Raw genomic sequence first — 19,525 nt, 5'->3', positions numbered from 1 at the left:
GCAGGGCTCCACCGGTGGTGGTGTCGTGGCAGGTCGGCTCAGCTTCTCCCTCGTCGGATTCTTGGGTCCTGTGGCGACTTCTGAAGTTCCAGTCCCCAAAGCCCTGCTTTTATGCAGCAAGCCCCCATTCACTCAGCCTAGCTGTCACTCAAACATGCTAAGTGGTGAGCCGGCCGGCTCACCACTTGGGCCAATCAGGATGGAGTGCGACTTGAGTTGCCTAGGCAACTCAGTCCAGGGTGCCTAAATTCCCCTCCACCCCTCCTAAGTACCCCAGACAGAGTGGCACCACTTTGGAGGGCTTCTGTGGAGAAGCCCGCCAAAAAGTGGAACAAAGGGCTCGACTTGGAGTCACAGAAGAGAACACAAACGCCATTTTAGAATCAAGTTTTGGCAAAAAAAAACAACCGGAGAATTAATATTAATTAAATAAACCGGCTGTATGTTCGAGGCTACCGTAAATAATTAAATAAAGGTAGTAGCCTAAAACAATGGGAAATCCCATAGGAAAATATTTGCGGTTGAATATAAAAAGTAGTATCCACTGCCACCAGCTAAAACTCGATCAGGGTGGACGGAGACGTGCCCCCTCGACTAACAGACCCCGGGGCAATTGAATTGCCCCAGCCAGTACAAACCACAATATGATGGTCAGTACTGGTTCTGTTCAGAATTTAAGACTAGTAAAGTCAATGGTGACTTTACATGCCCTGGGAGACAGTAGTCAGTCCCAGGGTATGGAGTCTATACTGGGGGGTCACTATGACACCCCTGTGTCACTGCACTGAGGGTGCTGTGTAACACACATCACAAAAACACATGAAGCCCTATGGCGTAAAAGACCCCATAGCCCATTAAACACATCTAGATTCAAAGAAACGCACTCAAATCATGCCCAAGAGTGAGGGTAAAAGAGTCTCACTCTTGGCAGGAGAAAAAAAATAAACCCCAAAAAATCCAGCAAAGCTGCTGGGGGACTCACTAGGTTAGGAAATTCAGCCTAAACAGAGAATTCTCCCTAACAGAGGGGAGGGCTTCTACTCCCGCCTGTTTACGGTGCCCAAACCCAACCAGGCTGGCCTGCGCACCATCCTAGACCTTTCCCAGTTCAATCTTTTCATACCCCAAGAGAAATTCAAGATGATCACGCCCAGCCAGATTTGCTCCTCTTTGCAGACGGGCGATTGGCTCAGCGTGGTGGATCTTCAGGATGCGTACATGCATATCCTGATTTGGAATCCACACAGGAGATACCTCCGTTTCTCTTTGGGAGAGGAGCACTTCCAGTTTCGGGTGCTTCCTTTTGGCCTCAGTTCGGCGCCACATGTCTTCACGAAGATGATGTCTGATTGCGGCCTATCTTCGTCTCCAGGGTATCCATGTGTATCCCTATTTGGACGACTGGCTCCTACGCAGCCCTTGTCCGTTGGCAGCAGCGGGCAACTTCCAGTCTCTCCTCCAGCTCCTGTTCCATCTTGGGCTGTCGGTGAACTGGCGGAAATCCTCCATGACGGTCTCACAGGACCTGACTTTTCTGGGTTTTCCTTGGAACACGATAGACTGCCGAGTGTATCTGACTGGGGACAGAATGGTGGATCTGTTGGCCACGTGTAAGATGTTTACGCAGTCAGAGAGCATGTCGGCCTGGTGGTTCCAGAGGCTTCTGGGCCTCATGGCCTCGTGTGTACTGGCTCTTCCTCTTGCACGTCTCAAAATGAGACGGACCCAGATGGCTCTTCGGAGTTCCTGGCGTCAGGCTGTGGACCCGGATTCCAAGCGGATAATGATTCCGGATTCCACGAGAGTGGACCTGGACTGGTGGTCATCTCTCAGCAACCTGTCGGTGGGCGCGGGGTTCCAGGACCCAGCCCCCATGGTGACGATCACAACAGACTCCTGTCTTTTCGGGTGGGGTGCGACGTTAGATCTTCTTCAGGTCTCGGACCTCTGGTCACCTCAGGACAAGCTCCTGCACATAAATCAATTGGAGCTTCTGGCGATTTTTCTGGCGCTCAAGGCGTTCCGACCTCTCATTGTCAACAAGGTGGTCCGCATAAGAACGGACAATGTGGTGTCAATGTATTACATAAACAAGCAAGGGGGAACGAAGTCTCCCCTTCTCGTGGACCTGTCCATCCAGATTTGGGAGTGGGCCGTGCTTAACGGGGTCTGGCTGCTTGCAGTGCACATCCCGGGCCGGCTGAATGTCACCGCGGATGCCCTCAGCCGGCGGACAGTCGTCAGTTACGAGTGGGAGTTGAAGGCGGAGATCCTCCCATGGATTTTCTCGCGTTGGGGCACACTGGAGGTGGACCTCTTCGCCACAGCGGTAAACAAGAAGCTTCCTCAGTATGCCTCCAGAGGGGGGCTGGGAGCCTCCTCTCTGGGGGACGCATTTGAGATTCCATGGCACAACATGAGAGCTTACGCCTTCCCGCCTCTTCCCCTAGTTGTCGAGCAATTTGGAAGTTGAAGAGCTCTGTCAACTTTTCTCTTCTACTGATAGCTCCGTGGTGGCCGGCCAGGTTTTGGTTCTCAGAACTTCAACACCTTTCGGTGTGTCTGCCGATCAGGTTACCAGTAACTCCCGATCTTCTTCACCAAGGGGGACAGCAGATGTGGCACCCCTCCCCACAATCGCTCAGTTTGGCGGCATGGTGCCTGAGTTCACGGCTCTAGAGCATTTGGGTTTGTCTGCGGATAACATGCGCATTATCCAGGCAGCCAGGAAACCCTCGACCAGATCACAATACAAGAGTAAATGGCTCAGGTTCTGTCATTGGTGTTTGGAGAAAGAATTGGACCCGAGGGTGGAGACAATTGACACAGTGCTGTCCTTCGTATCCTCCCTAGCAGAGTCAGGGGTTCATGTCCTGTCTTGCAGGACTTATCTCTCAGCGATTTCCGCATACAGCTCTACAGACAGGTGTTCTTATTCTTTAACTAACCCGGTGGTGAAGAGACATTTTGCTGGCTTGACACGCATCTACCTTCCGGTTCCTAGTCTGCACCCACCTTGGGACCTAAATGTAGTCCTGACAGCGCTGTGCCATAAACCCTTAGCGCCAATGGCTAAGGTTAACCTCAAGTACGTGTCCTGGAAAGTGTCCTTTCTGGTAGCCGTTACGTCAGCGCGGAGAGTGAATGAGCTCCAGGCATTGTCGGTGGAGCATCCTTTCTTGGTTTTCACAAGGACAAGGTAGTCCTTCGGACGAACCCAGCTTTCCTACCAAAGGTAGTGACCGAATTCCATCTGAATCAGTCGATTTCCCTTCCGGTCTTTTTTCTGAACCCTGCCTCGGAGGCGGAAAGGGTTCTACACTGCCTGGATGTACGAAGAGCTCTTATGTTCTACCTGGACAGGACTTCTGAGCTTCGGAGCTCTTCCCAACTGTTTGTGACCTTCGGTAAACCTCAGGGCAGGCCGGCGTCTAAGGCATCCATTTCCAGATGGATTGCCGCCTGTATCAGGGAATCTTTCACCGTCCAAAAGCTGAAACCTCCTAAAGGTATCCATGCACATCCGGTGCGAGGCAAGGCAGCAGCGGTTGCTTTTCAGAAGTATGTTCCCTGGGAGTCCATCGCTAAAGCGGCTACTTGGGCCTCCCAATCTGCTTTCTGTAAGCATTACTGCCTCGATATGAGCTCTAGAGCTGACGCTCAGTTCGGCCAGGCTGTGCTGAAGGACCTGTTTCAGTAAGGGGTACTTCCATCCACCCATAGTTCCTGTAAAGAGTGCTTGGGAATCTCCCATAAGTATGGAGGAAAGGGGACGGGACGTAGGAGTATTACCAGGTTACTCACCGTAGTGACCACCTTACTCCTAGTCCCCTTGCCTCCATACCCTTGCCCGCCTGCCGTCCCCTCTAATAAGGTTCCTTTGTTATTGCTAATGGGCGTTGACCCTTCGATAGAAAAGGACTGATAGGCGATGCGCGGGGCTAGGGCCGCGTGCCGGGCCCCGCGCAGGAAAGTGCTCCGGTCTCGTCCCACAGGACGGAGAGATGTCCCATAAGTATGGAGGAAAGGGGACTATGGACTAGGAGTAAGGTGGTCACTATGTTGAGTAACCTGGTAATTCCTGCTCTCCAGGCTCCATTTGTCGCCTCGTTCCCTAAGAGCTTTGGTTTGGTGAGAGAAATGCCTCCAGCTCAGGAATTCCTTCCTAGGCCCACCAAGGCTGCACCACTCTTCACTCTGGCACCTCTGGGATACCCAGGAGGTCTCCAGCATGGGGTCTGGCATGGATTCACATGCTCATGAATATTCCTCGTCAGGCTGGGTATCCTCTGTAAAGAGAAAATCGGTTTCAATTTCGTTTCTGAACGATCTTTCTACTAATAACCAATCACTGGTCTCAGGGGTCATACTGCCCCCAGCCAATGACTGCCTTCTACCTAAGCCCCTCCTCTGGCAGCCATCTTCAGATTTTTACAGCACGGTCAAGTGTTGGGAGTCCTGGTGCTTAGCTCTTGAGCTTTTACTGCGTATTGCGTTTTTTCAAAGAGTTTACTTTTATTTTTTCGGTCAAATCGAGCTTCAAGCTCCACCGATTCATCTTCCGATTAACAGTGACCCGTTTTGGAAATCTCTACGCCCCTCAAGGGCGAAATTTCGTCGAATTTCACTTCTTGGAGGATTCCGGAAGATCTTTGAGGCCTAGCCTGCTTGGACATGGCCGTAGACAAAGGAGACCTGACGCCCGTTGGATCCAAGCTGTTTAGGATCTGCCCAGGATGTGGACTACAGAACGTCTTCAAGGAGGATGAGCACTCCCGGTGCCTCTACTTTCTGCACTCCGACAAGTCGCACGTGGAGGACTTCTTTGCGTTCTGCAAGGACATGTCCATCTGTACCATGAAGGACCATCGCAAACGGCTCGCTGACTGGCTGGAGGCGAAGAGCCCGGCGGCAGTTGAGCCCAAGAAGTAGTCTGAGCGGTCTTCTAAAACCTTTGAGGCCGCTCTGGCGACGGGGGCCCATCATAAGGCAAAGCACAGCGAGTCCGTTGGCACCGGGAGCGCCGTTGGTACTGGCTCCGGGGCTGCCAGGCTGGGCGCAGCATCACTGACGCAGTCAACCGCGAGCCAACGCTCCGGCTCGACGAAGGGGAAGTTGGAAAACCCGGGTATGCTTAGAGAGAAGCCCCAGTCGACGCTGATTGAGAAAGCCAAAGGGGAACGAAGGGGACCCTCCCCCCCATGGGTAAGGACTTGGATGCGCCAAAGGTTGTCAAGGCCCATATTCACCTGGATAAGGCTTCGATTTGAGGAAGTGGCAGCGTCCCGGGCGAAGCCCACAGATGTGGCCACAGTGGAGACGATCTCAAAACAGAGTTTCCCTGCCCTCTCGGAGGGAATGGTCTTTTCCTGCCCATCGAAAAGATCCCCGTGAAACCCCTGGCCGAGAAGAAGGGCGGGGGGTGCAATGGTCATACAAGGATGAGCTATCAGGCCTCAAGTCGGTCCTGGACAAGACATTTTTCGGTCAGGTCCTACGGGAAGGACCCCGACGAGGCGGACGTGGAGAGCGACGGGTGGCCGACGAGGAACAGCAGATCGACGAACGGCAGGACACCACGCTGCTGCCGACGCTCCCGTCGCAACCACTGACGGACAGGTCGAAGGACATCTTGCTAGCCCTGCACACCCTGTGTTCAAAATAAAAACAAGGATGCCTTTGCCTGGCAGACGATTCAGCTGCGCCTGGACTGCCGGGAAGCCCTTCACCCAAGCAGAGGCGTTTCCACCTGCCCCCGCACTTCCATCCTTCACCTCCATCCCCTCCTCCGAGGGACGAGACGGCAACGATGGGGACGGGTGGCGGCGACGGTACAGATCTCCCGTCGCCCCCACCCCGGGCTCCCCCCACCCCCTGACGAAATTGCCTCGTCTCACGCCATGATCGCTAGGGCCTCTGAGCTTTTTCAGCTATGCCCCGGGGAGCAGGAGGGGGGATTCCTTTATCAGTGACAAGAGGCCAAGAGGAAGACCGTGCTCTCTGTCCCACTGTTGGATGACATCTGGGACGAGGGGCTGGCCCTCCTGAAGAACCCAATCTCAGCCCTGGCGAAGAGCGATCGGTACGAGAAGTACCGGGTCCCAGACTCTGCACCATTGTGCCTCAGAGTGCAGCCGTCCCCGGACTCGGTGGTCTCCGCGGCGGCCAAGACAATAATCTGCTGGGACAACGGCATCGACTTCCACTCCCCCCGGACAGCGAGGGGAAGAAGCTGGATACCATGGGACATCGGGTCATTTAGTCGGTGGCAGGAGTGACCATAAAGGCAGCCAACGCTCTCGCTATCGTGGCCCGCTACGATAGGGAGCTGTGGTTTAAAATCTCCCCCCTCCTGAACTTCCTCCCAGATGACAAGAGGACAGAGGCCCTTGAAATCTTACAAGAAGGCGAGGTGGCTTCGGACCACGCTATCACGGTGGCCACAGACCTTGCCGACACCGGCTTCCGCCAGATGGGCAACAGCGTTTGCCTTCACCAGCGTGGCTGGCTCAGGGCCACCAACTTCCGTCAGGACGTACAGACGAGGGTACTGGACATGCCCTTCGACAGGAACTTGTTTGGCAAGGCAGTGGACGAGTCACTGCAGGCCATCAAGACAGACACCGAGACGGCCCATGCCTTGGACATGCTCCATCAGCGTCGGCCGTCCTTTTGGACCTCCGGAGGCAGGTCACAAGGTGCCTCCAAAGGATTCGGCGGCAGCTCTTTGTCATACCATCAGGCGGCCCGTACTTCATCGCAGGAAGCCTACAGAAGCCGCAGCAAGGCAGGTGGACATCGTCGCCGCCAAGGGGCCCAAGGAGGTAGGTAAGGTCTCGGCGAAGCAGGACTGAACTGGCTGTGACGTCGGGCCCCCACCCGAGCACCCCAGTGGGAGGCCGGCTGGCAAACTTCAGCGTGTGGAAATCCATCTCCACCGACAGTTGGGTGCTGGATGCCCTGGCCCACGGGCACACTCTGGAGTTCCAAAGGAGGTGTACCCATTTTCCACCATCTCTGGCTGGAATTTCGACTAATCAGATTGCTGGAGTGAAGGGTCAGCATCAGTTCTTCATTTTAGTTAATTATGTGGGTGGCAGATTGGGCTTGCGTGTTGCTCTGCAATATTATGACGGTGTGCTGATCTGCATTAGAGCAACATGGGATTCCTTTTTCTGAAATGATGCCACTATTTCATGTTGCTGCTCAAAAGAGAGGTAACATTGCTCCTCTGATTCAGATTACATTTAGCGCTTATCCTGCAGGTCACAGGTTTGAAACCTAGCTTGGCTATTTAGCATTGAACTTAGTATGCACTTCTATTTACAGTTAAGAAATAGTAATTCTATAATAAATTAATAATATTTAGTGCACTGTTCATTTTATTTTATGGAGTTTGTCCAAAGCTACCCTGAATAGTATTGCTAATCTGAATTGATTTTTTTAATATGTTGTCCTTCCGGTCATACCCACACAGCGTGGTTTAAATCATGCCATTCTTCAAATCAATATTTTGGCACGGCAATGTGGTTATGGTCTTGCCAAGTAACATTTTCTGATGTAATGCTCAGCACCAAAGGAAGTACATTTTTCCTAACTGTGGTCCAAAATGCTTTTCACCCAACTAAACTTATTTCTGTTTGTATGATATTCTTATGATCATAAGGTTGGGTTTTCACTTGAAAGTTAGCATGGTTTCCTTTGTATATGAACTAATTTGTGAATTACTGTTCCTTCATGTTTCAGTTTGAATCTGCTTGGGTATTGACAAATATTGCTTCTGGAAATTCTCTCCAAACACGCATTGTGATCCAAGCAGGGGCAGTGCCAGTTTTCATTGAGTTGCTAAGCTCAGAGTTTGAAGATGTCCAGGAGCAGGTAAGGACATGTTTGAGCTAAATACAGATCTCGTCTTTGCAGCATCCATGCCAGATGCCTACACCTGATTTTGAAATTGGTTACTCCTTAAGGCTGTTCTTGCTTTAATCTCAAAAAGACTTAATGTGAACCAGTTTGTGTGATATATTTTTTAAGCTTTTAGTTTATTACAAACTTTAGCTATCCTTCCATTCCAATTGCAAAGAGAATGCTTACATACTTTAAAAAAAGGAAGACTTCCTTTCCTCACTTTACGCGATAGTCGATGCATCCTTAACTATGGAGATTACATCTAGTCCAACAAATTAAAAAGCCAGATTAAGGCTGAGTTTCTTTGAATTTCTTCCAGAAAATCAGCTCTAGGCACCTTACCAGGGCTCTAGTAAGACCCACATTAAACCCCCCCACACCATAAAGGGTCTCCCACCAGGCATCTGCATCTGTTCCGACATTGTGTTTCATATTGTAATACAAGAGAAGTGTTCTCTCTATTCTCAATTCTAGGCAGAATAGAACCAGATGTTTTAATGGTTTCTGGTTGAGCATTACATAAGAAGCATCTATCGTCTTTTGCCTTACCACCGTACCTATGTGAAGAATGTTTGATCTAAATCTCAGAAGCAAGTCCCTGTATCTGGCATTTGGGAATTTCCTCAGATGCCGAGGGGTTACGTTTGGTAGGCCGGTAAATTCTCTCAATAGAGTGTGGATGCTGGAGGATACTCTTTTGGCTTCAGTCCAATCTGCCGCCCACAACGCCCTCTTGACCAGTAAGGGATTTCGGCATAGGATATCGACCTATAAGCCAAGGTTTGATCGTATTCCAAGGCATATTTCTTGCCATTGGTTTAATGGCCAGTCATTCATCCATCCCAGTTTCCTTCATCCTTTTGTCAAATTGAGGCGGACACTAAGGAGTGTTCCGTTTGCCAAAGGTCGACAAGGCTTTCCAGACAATTCTCACACGTAGTAATAGTAGGCCTAGTTCATGTCTGATGATCGCCATAGGGATCTGTTAGGGAGAATTCTCTCTTTAGGCTGAATTTCCTAACCTAGTGAGCCCCCCAGCAGCTTTGCTGGATTTCTGGAGTTTGTTTTTTTTCTCCTGCCCAGAGTGAGACTCTTTTTCTCCCACTCTTGGACATTATTTATGGTGTTCCTTTAACTGTTAATGTGTTTTATGGGCTATGGGGTCCTTTACTCCATAGGGTCTCATGTGTTTTTTACTATGTGTGTTACACAGCACCCTAGACTCCATACCCTGGGATTGACTATCGTCTCCCAGGGCATGTAAAGTCACCATTGGCTTTACTAGTCCCAAATTATTAACAGAAACCGGTACAAACCATCATATTGTGGACGTACTGGCCGGGCCAATTCGATTGCCCCGGGGTCTGTTAGTCGAGGGGTCACGTCTCCGTCCCCCCTGATCGAGTTTTGGCTGGTGGCAGTGGATACTACTTTTTATATTCGACCATGAATATATCCCTATGGGATTTTCCCATTGTTCGAGGCTACCAACTTTAATTATTTAATTCTCATAGCCTCGAACATACCGTCAGTTTATTTATTTAATATTAATTCGCCGGTTGGTATTTTTTGCCAAGATTCGATTCTAAAATGGCGTTTGTGTTCTTCTGGGACTCCAACCCAAGTCGAGCCCTTTGTTCCACTTTTTGGCGGGCTTCTCCACAGAAGCCTCCAAAAGTGGTGCTACTCTGTCTGGGTACCACAGGGGGCATGGGAGGGGGTTTAGGCACCCTGGACTGAGTTACCTTGGTAACTCAAGTCGCACTCTTGTGTGATTGGCCCAAGTGGTGAGCCGGCCGGCTCACCACTTAGCATGTTTGATTGACAGCTAGGCTGAGTGAATGGGGGTGTGCTGCATAAAAGCGGGGCTTTGGGGACTGGAACTTCAGAAGTCGCCACAGGACCTGAGAATCCGACGAGGGAGAAGCTGAGCCGACCTACCACAACGACACCACTGGTGTCTTCGACGGAGAAAATCTCCTGGCTGGAGAGGCTTCTTCCCCTGACTGGTGGGCACAACCAGTTTACCTTCTTTTCCTCGCATCCCAGGACGGCTTGTGGTTGAATTGCCCGTGCCAAGCACCCCGGCAACCGGATAGCCACTTGCCACAGGACCGCAAATAAAAGGACCGCTCCTTTTACTTGAGAACTCCGAGGCTGGTTTCTTCCCTGGCAGTGCAACGGCCTCCTGTCTTCCTCCCCGACGAGATCCTCTCTTCTCCCGGACGAAGCACCGACTTGCATCCGCTGCCAGGAACAACTGCCCCCGCTGGAGTATTCTCACCACTTTAAGGTGCCGTATCCGCCAGGCCTCCCTTTCTAAAGATTGCTACAAGGTAATAATCCATTAACCTTCTGGACTGGGCTGGCCGCCTTGACCATCTAACTGGTCCCTTTCTTCGGTCCAACTCTTTTTGAACCTTTTTAAGACTTTAGTGCACTGCAACCGTGTGACCTTGGACACATTTCGTTCTGATCCTCTTAAAGTGGATCTAGCCTTCTGAACTCTAACTTCACGGTTTTACTTGCCTTGCTCTCTTGTTGTGTTCTTGTAAAAGTGTTGGGATCTGTTTCAATTTATACTCTGCTTTTCTCTCCCTTTTAAAACGAATTATTAGAGTGCCATCTGCGTTAAGCGCTCACCGCTGTCTGAAAATAGGTGGGGCTTTACTTAAGACTTGTCTAATATTCTTCTAAGGGAGTGTATATCTTTTAGTGACCGTGTTCTTGAACTGCTTAACCTTAGTGCCTGTGTGTTTTACTAGATGTGCTTTTAAATAAATAATTATATCTCTTTTACACCAAGCTCTGGTCAGTGTTTACTTGTTCTACTATGTTCTTTTGACCTATTGTGAATACTCTGTATACTGCCTAACTCTTCTTGAGGGAAGTCTGACTGCTCAGCCACAGCTACCAAGTGAATCTGTGTGGTACAGACTGCTACCAAGTGGGTTTACTGCCAAACACCTGTAGTCTTAAATCTTTTGCAGTGGTCCCAGAGGGAACTGCACAGGTTTCTGCCTAACAGGATCGCATTTGGTAGTCTTAGAATTCTTTCCCAGAATCTACTCTTCAATCTCTCCCAGTTTTCCCATGGCAATCGCCAGCAAGCCTCTGCCGGATAGGTCAAGGTTGGGACAACCTTCTGATTGTAAAAATGTATGACAGGCAGGAGTGAAAATGTGGCATATTTCCTCCCTATCATCATTCCTTTGCCTGTTAACTGCTTTATTTTCATTCGCAGACTGGCTATCCATGGATTCTCACCTCCACTCGCACTAATCGTGATACCTAGATATTTTATTGATGCGACTGGCATTATTCGGTTACCCAGCCTCCAGCATGGTATTCTTTCTCTTTCCTCTTCGGTTTCTTATCTTCAGGATTTCAGTTTGTGTGGTGTTGATCTTCAAACCATTCTGGTCGATTTACAGCTGCAGAAAGTCCAACTTTCTCTGTAGTCCGATGGAGTTCTGTCCAGGAGGAACAAGTCATCGGCATACAAAAGCCAGCCAGCCGATGTACCATTGATCCTTGGTGGACAGGATCTAGGGGGGCCTAGATTCTTTTGTCCATGATGAAAAGGTTATGAAGTATTGGGGCCAAATTGCAACCTTGCTTCAGACCCCCGTGTGTATGGATCTCCTTCGTCAGATTCCCTGACTGATCGAGAGTGACCTGCAGCATCGTCCCAGTATACAGGTTTTTGATTGCTGACACTAGATCCTTGGGGCAACCCATGTCATTTTGGTCCATACTCTTTCTGTTAATTCAATTGAAGGCACACTCCATGTCTGTACATGCTATGTGTAGACAGTCTTTCTCTTTCAGCGCTTTTGTCTTAAGGAGACTGAGTAAGAGATTTGGACCACAACTTAGGTTAACAAAGCCAGTTTGCCTGGGGTCGTAAGCCCCTGAATTCTTCACCCAATCTTTCAGGCGCCTCAGCAGAACCCCAGCGAAGATTTTTTCCATTGCATCTAGTAGGGCGATAGGGCAAATCCTAAAGATTACTGTCCAATCTCCCTTATTAAAGATGAGATCCACCACTGCCCGTTTGTGTGATATTAACAAACTATCCATGCCCTCTGTTCCCAATAGCAATACAAACAGATGCAAAGCTGTACCAAGTGCTTTACAAAAACCCTAATAAGAAAAAAAAGTTTACTCCTCAGCGTTCTGCTGAAATCATAGTACATGGAATATTGAAAAACAAATCCTTTAAAAGTTTCACCTTATTGCCTCCTAATATTTTACTTGCGTTTGTAATGTGTATGAACCTTTTATGAAAACAGTTAAATGTGTAGTCACCTAACAATGAAATACATAAGATTACAAGCTATGTGCAAAGTCTCAGGAATGCAGCATAATTACACCCCAGCATACGATTTTAGGCTTCATGAAATAATTAAATATTATTCTGTATATGGAGCCATCAGTTTATAGTTAACAATTAGGCCATTCTTGGATCTAGTATATGCGCTCACTTCTCTATTAAAGCGAGGTATGTGATTATGCATACATCGCATCTGCTTAGTACATTCATTGGATACATGCCTCTAGTCAAAATATGAGCAAACAGTGCATGCTCCAATCAGGTACCCTGCTAAATGTCCTTGTTGATTCGGAACACCTTCAGTCACAAGTAGGGTCGAGAAAGTACTCTACAAGATTGTCACTTTAAAAACCGAAGGGGGTGTTATTACCTCACACCTACCATTTCTTTATGCATACTCCTCTCACCCCACTAGTCGTCCATCAACATCCACTACTTCCATTTCCTTTTTGCTCAACCTTTGCCTACCTCTAACACTTATTTCACAATCTTTCTTGGCTAATCTCTCCCGTTCTTTCTCAGTAGGGAATATTGTTGTCATTTTTTTTCTTTTGTAGTAACCAAAAAATAATGAAAATATTAACTTCTCATCGTGGGTAACAGTACAGCACTCAGTATGCCAGTATAAACGGTCAACAGTTGTTGTGGAAGCGCCTATGGAAGCAAAGGGAAGGACAGTTGAGCGAATGATGATCATCTGGTTTGTCCTAGGGAGCAGTGTGCAAGCTAGGAAGAAATCCTTGTGTCTGTACTAACAATAATTGTCGAAAGCCTGCAAAACCCATTTTCCCCAACCTAATCACAACTAAGTGTATATTTAAGAATGATTCTGAGTAAATTGGTTGAGATAAACGCCTAATATAAAACAAATCTAAGATGGGAGCAAGGTACGACCATCAAATAATACTGTCCAAGTGGAGTCTAGTCCAATAAAAATAAAAAGGGTCTATACTAAGAAAACCTATTGCCAATCCTTACTGCTATGCTACAAAATAGTGTGGGATAGTGTTCACAAGAAAAGAAAGAAGTGTTCACAAAATGTTAAGTCAGGATGTTATGGCCGGGGTAGCCCTTCCCCACGTTTTTAGCACAGGACAAGGTGGGACTCTCAAGCACAGCACACTCCTGGACTTCTCTGGCACGAGCTTACAGTTCACAGCCTGACAGTTCCTTTTCACAATATCAGAGCCTTCTGTGCACAAGTCTCTTCTCATGCCAAGTCTCTTGCTTCAGAGGGCCTAATTTTGTCTTTTTAAACAACCCCTTTCGGTTTAGTGAGGTACCCCTCATCCGGGCTTAGACCTTCCAAAGCACTTGCCAATCTTAAACCGAGTCTTCCGAGGGGCGATCTTGTCTTGCTGAGTCACTTTGTTAGGCTTTAGCAAGTGCAGGATTTTGCACACAAGCAGTTCGCACAGCGTTTCCCTCCACTGGGTGCACCGCCCGTTTTATAATGTCAAAACTTCTGCAATGGGTCAAGGATAAGGACTTTCGATTGTAGCATGCATTTGGCTTGACCCTTGTATGACCACCTGAACACTTTATGCAGGCCTTCCCTACAGCCTCTTGGTCTTTGTAGATTTTCTTCCCATTGCTCAATACAGTCTTGCTTCATAAGAGGGGTACCCGCTAGAGACCTTCGACTGAGCGCCCACGTGGCGCCGGACCACTCTTGTTTGCTCACAAGACCTCGTGTCTCATTATCTTAATGTTGGCACTGCAACTCTGAGCCTAACAGAGTCCGGTTGACTATCAGGTTCTTCTGACTCACTGGCTCTTAGAAGTCAGCGGTTTCTTTGCCGCTGAAGTCAAGGACGGTACCACAATGGCAACTGCGTCTTCCCGCCATGGCTATCAGTGAGGGAGGGTTCCATGTACCGTTGACATCCATCACACCATTTGCCAGCAACGATTCCTTGTCTTTTGTTTCTTTCAACAGAGGCTTTGCGGGTCTGGGTTGAAAAGGGCAAGTGCAACTCCCTCCTCTATGTCCTCTCAGGTCTTGCAGTCTTTCTCCTCCGTTTGAACTGCCGCCCTGGAATGGCTGCTTGCTCATGCTTTCTGCCTTGCTTGGAGTGTGCTCCACATTTTATCCCAATGGGGAAGAGAAAGGTTTGTCAGGTTTGCAGTTGTCGGCAATTTCCTGACTCTGCCTGCCTTGTGTTGGGACATGTCAGGTAAACAGCTCGGGTATTAGTCCGTTGTCGTACATGCTGTGGGAAAGTGTTTGTGTTGGAGAGTTTCTAAGTATCGTTCTAGGTAGGATGGGGAAAAGGTGTCACAAGGAAGGGGATACAGCGTCTCAACCTTCGGTGTCCCACTTCCACTCCCTGAGGACCCCTCATCCAGGTGATCCTCCTGCACTGGTCCTCCCCAGGAACTGGATCCAATAGCGATGGCTGTGTCCTGGCCACCTGGATGACAGATCTCTGGACTAGTAAGTGAGACACCTTCAGGTTTCTCCCATTTCCTACAGGAACTATGGGTTTTATGCTATAACATAAAAAACGAAGAACTGCTGTCCTACAGTGGATGGTTTGACAACAGAAAAGGGCCAGGGTCCAAAACGGGTCTTCACAAGAAACAGTTGTAGGCTACAGGTAACTTCCCTCGCCCTCATGTATAAAGCTTTTCATTGGGTGATCCGTGTCTCAGATATCCTCCTTGCTCAGCTTCTGGGCACCAATATGTATTGCCCTCTGGCCGGGGATCACCTTAAATTGCTCTGGAGAAGTAAATTCAGCAAAAGCCTACCAGGTAAGAATGCTTATCCCTTGCATTAAAGGTTACCTAAAACAAATTCTCAGCAAGAATTTCTTCCCCATGCTCTCCTCTTTACCACTTGCTGGGGTACATTTGAGACTAGCCCACCAGCCAATGGTTGCCTGCATGGGCATGAGCCTAACGGAGGCTATTGTCTGCTGCACTTTAAATGAGACACTGTTACCTCGCTACTGTGTTTGAGCCCATTACTCTGGCAGTGCGTCTCCATCTTGGGTCTCTGGCTCCTGCCAGTCTTGCACCCCCGGCCGGTTTGCAGACCAGGCTTCTTGAATCTCTTCTGCCTTTGACAGTACTGTAGTAATGCCCCTTACGGACTTGGCTGTACGACACAGCAGTTGTTTTTCCAGTTGTTCTTGCCTTCTCTTGTTCTGTACCAGCTCTGCAACTCTCCTTTCTGATTACTACCCTGCCAGTCTCCTTTTATATGGTTTTGGATTTCTTAAATGTCTCATAAAACCTTGTCATTAGCTAGATCACTTTCTTTTCCTTGGTCTACTAATTGGTCAGGGCCTTAATGTTTCACCTACTCCCCAAATGTCCCTTGTTCCCCTTTCATTATTTGCATTATTCATGTGTTAGGGAGGAGCCAAAGAATGGCCCCTCCCTTACACCTAGGTCCACATACCCTCCACTACCCACCCCACCCCTCCCTACCTGAGACTGGGTGATCTTATCCCCACTGTTTCCTAACCTGGTTTCTTGTAGATCCATTGCTGAAAAATTGACTGCCCTCCTCTGTTTTTGGAGCACCACTGACTTGTTTATCTGCTTCCGTATCCTTGTTCTACCCCCTATTATTGTAAAGCCCGAAGCTACGTCTTCACTCAATAAATACCCTAATAATGATGTGTGGTGGCTTTTCCTGATACTCTTACTTCTCCAGCATGCAATCTTTCCGGGACTTGAATATTCCCAATCGTATACCAAAAGGAGTACAAATATCTAAAGTGCCTAAAGGTAGTGTATTTTATCAAACAGTTTCAATGATACTGAGGTATATATATGTATCGTGTTCACAAAATATAACACATTTTATTAATCACACAACATGGTGTTCCTTAAAAACCATCATAAAATTTATCATATAGCATAAAACAAATACAAAAACTTAAAACGACATAAGTGGTTCCTAATAATGTAATTGTTTTCGGGTCAACACGTGCAACTAATTCACACTGATCCCTAAGCCTAAATGATTTTGGCTATTTCTTATTCTTATTAGTACATTATAGATTCCCACCTTGTACAAGTTTCTGTCCCTTAAACGCAACAATGTAGGACATTCTTCAGGGGTGTGTAGTATCTTGTGTCGATTCTATTCAAATCGAATATGTATTCCATTACAAAAGTGTTCTAACATAGGAGATGTACCCTCTCTGACTCAAGGGATTAATATACCGGAGTATTCTGTAACCTTGACTGGTTTTGTTATGCATATTCCAATTATTGCCGGAATTCTTGCCCTCTTTCCTCTATTTTCTAAACCTGTAGTCCCCAGATCTTGGACTATTTTATTGAAGATGACCAGGCGGCAAGCGCTGGTTCGCTCTATTCTCATATGGCGTTTCTTCTCTATTCATAGAGACAGGCAAAACCCTGCAACAGCAAAGACACTGCCTCCTTGTATCTTAATGGTTGCTACTGGTCTCAAATCCCAGGTTTCCACAATCTGTAGAGCCCAAATTTCAAATGCTCTTTAGACTTGGGCGCTTTTATCTCATGAATCTCCTCTGATTTGTTTCCTCTAGCTCTCTCAACGTCTTGTTGTAGGTCGCAGATGCCTTGAATATTCCCTGTCATCAGGCTGGGATTCCTTGGGTATATTAACGCATATCATCTTTAAATCTTAAACTGCTGTCCCTTATATAGTCTATTGCTTTCACTTTGGCTCATATTGCCCTAGCCAACGGGATTGGTTCTCCCTAGCTTCATCCCTGGTGGCCATCTTCAGAAATGTACTGCACATTTTTGTTTGTAGCCCTCGTGGTTTCGTTCCACGAAATATCGAAGTTTGTTCTGTTTTTGAGATCTTTTTTTTCAGTTTGTTACCTTTGTGACTACTGGTAGCGGGGGACCTGTTGCAGGTGAAGATCCAGACCATCGACGGATCGTCTAGCCCCCTATGCTCTGTGGCGGTCACTTGTAAGAAAAGCCTGTTTCGTGTCTGCTCCAAGTGCCGCTTCAAGAACCTTTTTGCCGATGATCGGCATGACAAATGTATATTATGCCTGCACCCGGTCCACATTGACAACTGCTGCATCTGCCACTCATTCTATTGGAAAACTAGGAAGTATTGTCACCGAAGATGGGTAGCCTGGCTGGAGGAGGGTGCAAGGGACTCTGACTCAGTCTCCATGCAGAGTCCTGCCTCTGCCATAGTTGGCAGGACCGTCGAGCATACTTCCTCGGCAAAGAGGTCAAAATCGCATGAGGACACTTTCCTGAGGAAGACACCTAGGAGGGGACATCAGTTGCACATGGTAACTACCCCAACCCCCATAGACATAAATGTCTATGCGCCCGCCGTCTGCTCCATCCACATTGGACATCCACTTCCACTACTACGACTATTTCCACGACTAAGCATTTGTCAGAAAAACTGTCTGTCAACATCCACGACCCAGTCGAGGGGGCCATACTCTGACGAGGGACACTCTGTCGTGTCGCCGTCTATGACCATCTCGTCGACTGCTACCACCGGCTCCAGGATTGCCCTGCCTCCCAGGTCGGCGTCGGCGACATTAGCATCTGCAAAACACCTGACGACTCAACAAGCTCTGGTGTTCGCTTCTTTTCCCAGCAGTGCAAGTGTGGACAGAGATGCCCCCAGCACTCCTTTCTGCCACGGCTCAAGAAGGCCAAGCCACTTTTCACCCTGGTGCCAGCTGGAGTGACACCACCTGTCCAATTACAAGAGGGTGAGACCTCAGAGAGCCTTTGGAGGCTTTGTTCTCTGATTAGGAGGAAATGGAATGTTAACCAGACCCTAAACTGCCAGCACCTCGCCAACCAGTATCACCACCTGTTCCACCCACGGCGGTACCTACAGTTCTCTTGGGAACTGTCACTCGACATTCTGTCTACCTTACAAACATTGGTCACAGAATTGCAACAGTGGCTATCTCCTCCAGCCCCTCAAGGTGCCCCTAGTAGAAGCCTGCCTGCTTTACCTTCACGAGTGGCTGTGTTCCCACCACCTCAACCTACTCCACCAATGCCTCAATTGGTTTCTGTCCCTGTGACTACCCTCACGAGCATGATTACTGGCAGAGACAGACACCTCCCACGATACACATACTCTCATACTACTGATGAGTATGATAACCTGGTACCAGTGGATGGTGGGTGAGACACCAGACCTCCCTTCCTGGGATTTGCCTTCTGACGAGATAGATTCCTTTATTTATTTATTTTTTATTGTAATTGGTTTATTCAAACCTTTACAAATATTTAAATGGCCAAAATGAAATAATTAGTTCATAATATATATATATATATATATATATACACACAGATTAATAACAAATGAGAATAGAGAATACATCTAATAAGGTCAAAAGGAAAAGAATAGAGTAATAAGAATGGAAAAAAGAAATGATCAAATACAATCCGATCAAAAAACATCAATTTCCAATAATTCCATTAATACATTAAAAAATAATGAATAATAGCAGAAGTTAATAAGACCTAAAAAACTTTCACACAGAATTAAAATAGAAGTCAAGATACATTCGCATCACATAATCCATATGAAGTCAAACAGAGTGCAATAGTTCCTTTCTCGCACTGCTAACACATGCAGTAAATCTCTTTGATCTGGTTCCAGAAGAGCGACGGAAGGAAGGTTTCCTATTTCAGAGATGAGAAGCCTGCAGGAAATCGATAGTCTCCATCCTGATGCTTTACGTCTGAGAGGATGGCTTGTTGGTTATGAAGAACCCCTTTACAGCTCCTCCAAAGATAGATTGTTTGGAGAAGAAATATACATTTCCTGATTCAGCACCCGATGGTCTTCGCACTCAACCTGGCCCTGACACATTGGTGTCTGCTTAGGCACGGAAGAGGTCTGCTAACCCATCCTCCCCTTGCATGGTGCCCCAGATAAGGAACACAAACAACTGGAAGCTTTTGGGAAGCACATCATTACCACAGCCACCACCATTAAGGAAAAATGCTTGGTCTATTCTCTCCTGATACGACGGGGAATTGTGGTACAAGATGGATCCCATCTTGGAATTTCTACTTAACGATAAAAGGGATTAGGTTCTAGCATTTTCTACGCGATGGGGAGGCTACTTCAGATCATGCCATCACTGTGGCTCTGGTATGGACATTGCGGACACAGGCTTCCGCCAGATGGGTAACTGGCCAGTTTTAAGATGCCAGGGTGGTTAAAAGCCACTAACTTCCGATTGGACGTACCATCCAAGGTCGTTGACATGCCCTTTGATGGAGTGGACCTCTTTGGCAAGAAGGTCGACTAGACCCTTGTAGCTA

At 47.9% G+C, this 19,525-nt stretch overlaps 1 protein-coding gene across 1 annotated transcript in view; it reads left to right on the top strand.

The window, feature by feature from the left end:
• The window catches only part of KPNA1 (karyopherin subunit alpha 1), a 1,070,482-nt gene that overhangs the window by 511,333 nt on the left and 539,624 nt on the right, over positions 1-19,525 (top strand). Inside the window, exon 6 of the mRNA XM_069635818.1 lies at positions 7,747-7,878. Within this exon, the coding sequence (XP_069491919.1) occupies positions 7,747-7,878 (132 nt within the window). The remainder of the gene's footprint in view (positions 1-7,746; positions 7,879-19,525) is intronic.

This window comes from Ambystoma mexicanum, chromosome 7p (assembly GCF_040938575.1).
Source record: "Ambystoma mexicanum isolate Mex_15411 chromosome 7p, UKY_AmexF1_1, whole genome shotgun sequence".
Classification (NCBI taxonomy): Eukaryota; Metazoa; Chordata; class Amphibia; order Caudata; family Ambystomatidae; genus Ambystoma; species Ambystoma mexicanum.
Note: the sequence above shows the minus strand (reverse complement) of the source record. Positions and strands in the feature narration are given on the sequence as shown.